The sequence below is a fragment of the Nomascus leucogenys genome, chromosome 22a, assembly GCF_006542625.1.
Source record: "Nomascus leucogenys isolate Asia chromosome 22a, Asia_NLE_v1, whole genome shotgun sequence".
Taxonomy (NCBI): domain Eukaryota; kingdom Metazoa; phylum Chordata; class Mammalia; order Primates; family Hylobatidae; genus Nomascus; species Nomascus leucogenys.
In genome coordinates this window covers 132,999,496-133,007,525 of record NC_044402.1, presented here as the reverse complement: position 1 = coordinate 133,007,525, position 8,030 = coordinate 132,999,496, and the positions used below count along the sequence as shown (strand labels likewise).

General features: G+C 54.4%; 1 protein-coding gene across 1 annotated transcript; it reads right to left on the bottom strand.

Annotated features, from left to right (window-relative positions):
- Positions 1–4,004: 4,004 nt before the first annotated feature.
- On the bottom strand, positions 4,005–7,307 carry ALPI (alkaline phosphatase, intestinal). The gene is made up of 11 exons (XM_003274745.2): positions 7,241–7,307; positions 7,042–7,158; positions 6,812–6,927; positions 6,434–6,608; positions 6,185–6,357; positions 5,805–5,939; positions 5,637–5,709; positions 5,372–5,506; positions 5,098–5,289; positions 4,758–4,874; positions 4,005–4,646 (listed from the first exon to the last, which is right to left on the bottom strand). The coding sequence occupies exons 1-11, from the start codon at positions 7,305–7,307 to the stop codon at positions 4,333–4,335; spliced, it is 1,614 nt and encodes a 537-aa protein (XP_003274793.2). The 3' UTR covers positions 4,005–4,332.
- Between the last annotated feature and the right edge of the window lie 723 nt (positions 7,308–8,030).

The following is an 8,030-nucleotide window of genomic DNA, read 5'->3' as shown; positions in this document are numbered from 1 at the left end:
GAGAGCTGAGAATTCCTTATTACTCCTGGCTGAGCTCAAGGTACAGACCTTACCAGAAGTTAGCCCCTAAAATAAAAAATCAGCAAACAAAACTCTTTGAATTTCCCCCACTCTGTGGTTACCGCTGACGTTTGCCCCAGGTGCCTTGTGCCTGGAGCTATTAAGTCATCAGCAATGTGAAATCCTCATGGTTGGCAAAGTGTCTAAAACTCAGCTTTCAGAGCCGAAAAGAAACCTGAGCAGTTTTTTCCCCAGCGATGTTTAAAGTTCTGTGCTGTTCAACCTTCTGTGTTGAACCTCTGTGCCGTTCAATACTTGTTGCTGTTCAACCTCTGTGCTGTTCAATACTTCTTAGATATTTCCCTAAGCAATGATAAATATTTGGAAAGCTCTTTTAAAGTTTCTTGCATGATATGAAGCAAAAAACACCTACCAACGGGCAGACACTTACTCTTTCTGCTGCAGGAAAAATGGCAGAAACAATGAGCAATAAATGATCTGTTGACAAACCGAAAGGCATTTCTTTGTCAGCAAACACCATCGAAAGACGTAGAGAAAATACTGCCGAAGATTGGAAGAAACTCATGTTAGAGCAAATTACCCAGTGTGGGAGGTTTGCTTTGCAGTGGGCTGAAAGCACAGATGTTCCCAACAAGGCTCAGCTGAAGGTATTTGCCAGGTTCTATTCCAATAATGAAATACACAAACCGCTTCTTTCTTTTCTTTCTTTCTTTCTTTCTTTCTTTCTTTCTTTCTTTCTTTCTTTCTTTCTTTCTTTCCTTTTTTTTTTTTTTTTGAGCCACTAAAGGGAAGATATAGCAGACAAGATATATTGCCAACAGTAAATGCCTTCTTTAATAAAAACGATGTCATATGGGAAAAACGGTAAAAATGCAACCACAGATAGAATAGCTACTCAGAAAGGGTTTTTTAAAAAAGGATTCTGGATACAAATAAGGATGCAGAGGTAGCTTCACCCTTACCCCTCACTCATTGGCTTATCCGTGGTCTAATCAGCGCAGGGAAGAGATAGAAGCCTGGAGGGCACAGAATGTTGCAGACCATCAGTGGGCTAATGTTATAAAGCCAAGACTGGCATTAGAGTAGAATCTTTCCCATACTTGGGAAGGAGATTGGGTGTGACCATGAAAACTTTCCAGCCACACGGAATGACTTCATAGCAAAATACCGAGGAGGGCTGCCCCAAGTTCCCCTCCCCCTCTGCTTAACTTTCCCTCCCTCCTTATTTATTTATTTATTTATTTTGAGATGGAGTCTCACTCTGTCTGGCAATCTCAGCTCACTGCAACCTCCGCCTCCCGGGTTCAAGTGACTCTCCTGCCTCAGCCTCTTGAGTAGCTGGGGCTACAGGCGCCCGCCACCAAGCCCGGCTAATTTTGTGTATTCTTAGTAGAGACGGGGTTTCACCGTGTTAGCCAGGATGGTCTTGATCTCCTGACCTCGTGAGCCGCCCACCTCCGCCTCCCAAAGTGCTGGGATTATAGGCGTGAGCCACCGTGCCTGGCCTCCCTCCTTATTTTTAAAGAATTTATCAGTAATTTTTAATGTATGTCCATTTCTGCGCCCCTGTGATTAAGTCTTTTTTTTTCCTGTGAATATTCTTTTTTTTAAGTTTAGATTCAGGGGTACATGTGCTTGTTTATTACATGGGTAGACTGCATACTGGTGGAGATTAGGCTTCTAGTGAACCCAATACCCATATAATGAGCTTGTACCCGATAGGTAATTTTTCAATCCTCACCCCCACTCCCACCTTTCTCCTTTTTTTTGAGAGGGAGCCTTGCTCTGTCACCCAGGCTGGAGGCAGTGATGTGATCTCAGCTCACTGCAACCTCCGCCTCCAGGTTCAAGCGATTCTCCTGTCTCAGCCTCCGGAGTAGCTGGGATTATAGGCCCCCACCACCACGCCTGGCTAATTTTTGTCTTTTCAGTAGAGACAAGGTTTCACCATGTTGACCAGGGTGGTCTCAAACTCCTGACCTCAAATGATCCACCCGCCTCAGCCTCCTAAAGTGCTGGGATTACAGTTATGTGGCACCATGCCTGGCTAATTTTTGTATATTTAGTAGAGATGGGATTTCAGCATGTTGATCAGGCTGGTCTCGAATTCCTGACCTCAAATGATCTGCCCACGTTGGCCTCCCAAGTGTTAGGATTACAGACGTGAGCCACCACGCCCGGGCTCCCTCCTTCCTAAAGACCAAAGTGCTGACACTTTTGAGATGACAAGAGCTATCTGTTTTAGGCAATCAGGAAAAAGCTTGAAAAATAATTGTACTTTTCTTGCATCTGCTCCTTCAAGGTAAAGATGTCCTTTCAATGAAAAAATGAGAAAGTAATCATCTTGGAATGAAAACTCATGCCAAAGAAAACATTTTTTAGAACCGAAGTTTGAGAATGTTTTCATTGACATGTGAATTTTGTGGTCAAAAATGTATTTGACTGATAAAACCCTGATCCCTACACATTTAAAAAAACTTGAAAGCAGATTATATATTCGAATCTGTTTTTTAAAATTTAGATATAATTTACATACCATAAAATTCATCCTTTTATTTCATTTTTTAGACACGGATTTTCACTATGCTTCCCAGGCTGGAGTCCTATGGCTATTCACAAGTAGGATCATGGTCCTCCAATATTTTTGTGACAGCTACTAAGACCCAGAATTAAAAAAGAACTACCCTGAGAGCCAGGCCTTCAAACTGATGTTTTACAATTATATTTCAAGGTTTTAGTAAATAAGAAAGCATATTGAATGATGTTACTATTTCTTGCAAAAGCAAGATTTTTTTTGCACCTTTGTAAATGTACAAATAAATTTGTAATACTGCAAAGTTTGCTGGAAAATGTGGTTGATTTCACCTTTATTTAATTCTTTTCAATGTTCTCTTGGAGCAGGTGTGTACTCACTAAGTATGGCTGTATTGGGATGGGTGCTCCAGAATGCTTTCGGAGGGAGGTCAGAAACACCTGGAGTCAGCTCCTTCCAGCTTTCACCTGGGCCTGCCACCACCCCCACCCTCCACCCAAAAGACCAGACCCTTCTCCTGGCAGCAGCCGGAGTGCTCATTTCCCAGCCAGGGCAGGTCACAGCCCTCCTCAAAGATCTCCAACCACACCCCTCTAACCAGACTTCACAGTCCCCCATGCACACCCCGCTCTCCTGACCCCTCAGGCTTTCCCCACACTGCCCACCCACCCCCACCCCTCTGATCCAGCCCTTGGCCCCCCAGAGCACCTGCTGACACTGCCCCAGGGCCTTTGCACTGCTGTGCTACCTTGCTCAAGCCCCCACTCTGTTCAAGTCTCTGCTCAATCATCTGCCCCTCAGCAGTACCTCCTGGCCTGCGTTATCCACCTCTCCAGATACTGTGCCCACACTCACTCATGATTTTTCTCCTAGGAAGTAGTACTGGCATTACATTGTCTAAACACTTCCTTTTATTATTGCTTTGTCTCCTAGGAGAATGGAGACCTTGAGGAGGCAGAGGAGTCTTCCTTGTTGAGAAATCTATGCCCAGCATCCAGATGTCCCGGGAGGGTCCACGGGCTCTGGGCTGTTGCCCTGTACCCAGAGTTCCTCAGGCGCTCCTTGGATCTCCTGACCTGGAATGGGCACTGGGGGGCAGGAAGCATCTGAGTGGCTGTGACTTGGGTCAAGCCTCTGCCTCATTGGTCCCTTGGTCAGGTGCAGAGGTGTGGAATGATCCTAGTGGGGAGACAGCAGAGGACTGTGTCAAAGCCCCCCTGGGGATCCCCGCCCCAGTAGCCTCCCTGGGTGGGTTGCAGGGTGGCGGGAAGCTTCTCTTCTTCAGATGTCCTGATCCACCCAAGTCCTTGGGTCTACCAGGTGCTACCAGGATTGAAGCTAAGACGGTGGGGCACGCAGTCTGGGTGTGTCGTGTCCCGGGTTGGGGGACGTCTCTGGGTCCAGGCCTGCTTGGTCTTCCTTAGGCTAGAGGCAGGGTGGGGGCTGGGTGGTTTTGGTCCCTTTATTGTCTGGGGTGCAGGCAGCCGCATGGCACAAATCTGCAGTCTCTGGGGTTGGGAGGAAGAATCAGAGAGCAGCCTGGGGGGAGGTCCTGGGAGTCCCAGGCTCAACTCCCAGGGCGCCCTGGGCTCTTGCTCCCTGAAGGGGATGCGGAGGGAAGAAGGGCCCCGCTGTGCCAGCTGAAGCTGATTTATCTCTAGGAGGTGAAGGTCCAGCGGCAAGACACCTGTATGTGTTCGCCGGAAGTGGCAGCTCAGAACGGGGAACAGGGCAGGACGCCTGGAGGTGGGGAGCAGGATAACTCCAGAGTGGGGCGCTCAGGGAGCAGCGGACGCCCCCAGCAGCAGCAGGGTCCCGGCCAGCAGAGGCAGCGACGCGGGAACCGGGTGCGCGGCGTCGGTGGTGCCGGCGGGAGGCGCGGCGTCGGTGGTGCCGGCTGGGGGCGCCAGGTCGCAGGCCGTGTAGGGCTCCAGACAGGCGGCGAAGGCCATGACATGCGCTACGAAGCTCTGCTCCTGCACGCCATGCACCAGGTGCGCCTGCGGGCCGCGCGCAAACACCGCCACGTCTTCGCCTCCGTGGGTCTCGGACGACAGGGGCACCGCCGCCTGCTGCTGGTAATCGGGGCTCCCTGGTAGAAGGGTGAGTGCAGTTCAGGGCAGGCAGGCGGCGTCCCTCTCCCGCGAATGTCCCCATCCCTGGCACCCTGGTCCCCCTGAACGGGCCATTCAGCCTCACTCACCGCTCTCGCTCTCATTCACGTCTGGTCGCACGCCTGAGTTGAGCACGTAGCCAGGGCCATTGCCGTACAGGATGGACGTGTAGACTTTGCTGTCCTGAGCCTTGCTGGGGGCCAACCCTGTAGGGAGATGCGGGTCCCTGTAGTTGAGCTGACCACAACTGTGGGAGTGCCTCCTATGTGCCAGGCACCGCCACTTTTTGCCTGTTCAGGGGCTGGGTCCTCACAAGATCCCTATAGGGCTGGTGCCAGCATTACACACATTTGACAGAGGAGGAAACTGAGGCTCAAACTTCACCCACATAATTGATGCAGCAGCACCTGGCACTCTCCCCAGGCCTACCGAAGATGGAGCTCCCTCGCAAGGTGTAGCCACCAAAGGAGAAGACGTGGGAGTGGTCAGCGGTGACGAGGGTCAGCGTGTCCTCCTCGCTGGTGAGCTGGCCTGCCCTCTCAATGGCGTCGTCGAACATGACCGCCTCAGTGAGCGCACGGTAGGCCACGCCCTCATGATGACCATGGTCGATGCGGCCGCCTGCAGGAAGGCCAGAGGGGCGGATGCTTGAACCTGCCCTGCCCGCCCCACCTTCCTCCACTCCCCAGGGGCCACCACGCACCCTCCACAAAGAGGTAGAAGCCGAGGGGGTTCCTGCTCAGCAGGCGCAGGGCAGCCTCTGTCATCTCCATCAGGGAGGGGTCCAGTGTGGGGTCTCGGTTGATCTCATATTTCGTGTCTCCGGGCTCAAAGAGGCCTGTGGGACAAGGAGCTTGGTGGTGATTGGCAGGCTGCGAGCGGAAGGGTGCTGGCAGATGTGCACACAGGCTCGGACGGTACCCTCTGAGGCCGTCTGAGGAATGCCAGGGCAGGAAGGGGGTCATTACCCATGAGATGGGTCACAGACTGGTCCAGGGACGCCTGCGTGAGCTCAGTGCGGTTCCACACGTACCGGGCACCCTGCAGGGACAGAGCCAGGCTTCAGCCCACAGCCCTGAGACCCACACATTTGCCCTCCCCCTGCCGTGCCTCCCACACCCACCAGCCCCCATCACCTGGTGCTTTGCCAGCCATTCCTGCACCAGGTTCTTCCCGTCCAGCCTGATTCCATTCTGGCTGGCATCACTTGGGTACTCAGGGTCTGGGGTCCCCATGGGAAACATGTACTTGCGGCCTCCGCCAAGGATCACCTGGGGACAGTGGATGGGGCAGGTGGGTTGGGGGCCTGGCTGGCACCGTGCCCCCTCCTCATGCACAGCCCCCGGCTCCCCTCCCCAGGGTCGTGGGAATGGCCCAGCCTGTGTTGCACATTCTACTTCCCCAACCCCACCTCCAGACCCTGCTGACCCAGATCAGGCTTTTGGTTTCCTGGATCTGAGACTGTGCCCCCACCTTCCCCTCTGCCTAGCCCCAGCCCTCGGCCCTGGGGTCGCACATCAATGTCCATGTTGGAGATGAGCTGCGTGGCGATGTCCTGGCAGCCATCCTGGCGGGCCGAGGCAGGCATGTCAGCATCTGAGTACCAGTTGCGGTTCACCGTGTGGGCGTAGGTGCCGGCTGGTGAGGCATGCTGCACCCTTGTGGTGGTCACCACTCCCACTGACTTTCCTGAGGGTGACAGAGGTCAGGATTGGTGACTGAGGTCTTGGGCCTGGTCCTGGCCCCGCAGCGAGCCCCAGCTCACCTGCTTGCTTGGCCCGGTTCATCACAGAGATGACCTCATTGCCACGCGTCGTGTTGCACTGGTTAAAGCGGGCTGCTGCACTCAAGCCGATGGTCTGGAAGTTGCCCTTGACCCCGCACAGGTAGGCTGTGGCTGTGCCTGCGCTGTCTGGCACCTGTCTGTCCACATTGTATGTCTGGGAACGGAGACACCCTGAGCTCTACTTCGGGGCAGACACCCAAACCCCAACCAGGGACCTGGTTCTGGTCCTCTGGGATCCTAACTGCTCCCAGCTCCTAACTTAGGCCCCAGCTGTCCTGGCTCCCTCCCTCCTGCCACACGCCATATCCTTGACCCCTCTCCTCTGCTTGGAGGACTCTGAGGCGGCCCAGCCCTTACCTTGGACAGAGCCAGGTATGGGAAGCGGTCCATGGCCAGGGGCGTCTCAGGCCCCAGTTTGCCATTCTTCTGCCCCTTTAGGATCCTGGTGGCCGTCACTGTGGGCACCCCCATCCCTGAAGGAGCAGAAATGTGTGAGTCCTGGGCCCCAGGGCTGGCCTGGAACCACTGAAGGTCCTGGGCCCCGGGGCTGTGAGGACTGGGGGGCTGGACAGGCCTTGCTCACTCACCATCGCCCAGGAAGAGGATGAGGTTCTTGGCGACCTTCTGGATGGGCTGCAGCTTCTTGGCAGCATCCAGGGCCTCAGCTGCCTGGCGGTTCCAGAAGGCCGGGTTCTCCTCCTCAACTGGCCAGGGGGAGAGTAGAGATCAGGTCAGCCTGGCTGAGGGGGTGCCCTGTGTGTGGAACAGCTTGGGGAGCCTCATTACCTGGGATGACGCCCAGGGAGAGCTGTAGCCTCAGGCCCAGCAGCAGCAGCACCCAGGGCCCCTGCATGTCTCGGGGGCAGCAGGAGGGAGGCGAAGTGGGGACACCAGGAACCGGCTGCAGCACAGGCTGGCTGGGTTTAAATCAGGGGAGGACTTTGCCCCTGGCTGTAAATGCTTCACCTCCCTCCCCACACCCCTGGTGTCCATCTTGACCCCGCCCAGTCCTGTGACCTGAAGCCAAGCTTGCTGAAGGGAAGGGACTGGGTGTGGCTCACAGTGTCTTGTGGGAGACCCGTTGCCACTCCTTCGTTCACCTCATTCAAGGTGTGAAGAGAGGTGAGACTGGAAACACACAGCCGAGGCCAGGGCCCGGGTTAGGGCTCATAATGCCACAAGCCCCAGAGGAGTGTGAAAGGAGGCACGCTGGGTGGCCTGGCTGCCCTAGAACCCACTTGGTGTGTATGGGTGCCCACACCTATGTCCTGAGGACGCAGGCTGGGGAGGGGCCAGTGCCCTGGGTCAGCCAGGCCTGGGCTGACCTGAGCAGCTTGTACACTTGAGGTTGACCCCTGTTCCCTTGCACAGGCAGATGGAGCCTGGGGTGAGTCTGTTTTCCATGGGCCCCGGGCACACCCAGAAGTGTAGCCTTTGATAAGGAGTTCAGAGAGTTTGGTAACCTCAGGCTGAGTTCGAAAGTATTGCTCCAGTCCAGACATCCCACTCCAGTCCAGACATCCCACTCTGAGTGTGTAGCCAAAGGAATGCAAACTAGGGACTCGAACAGATACTG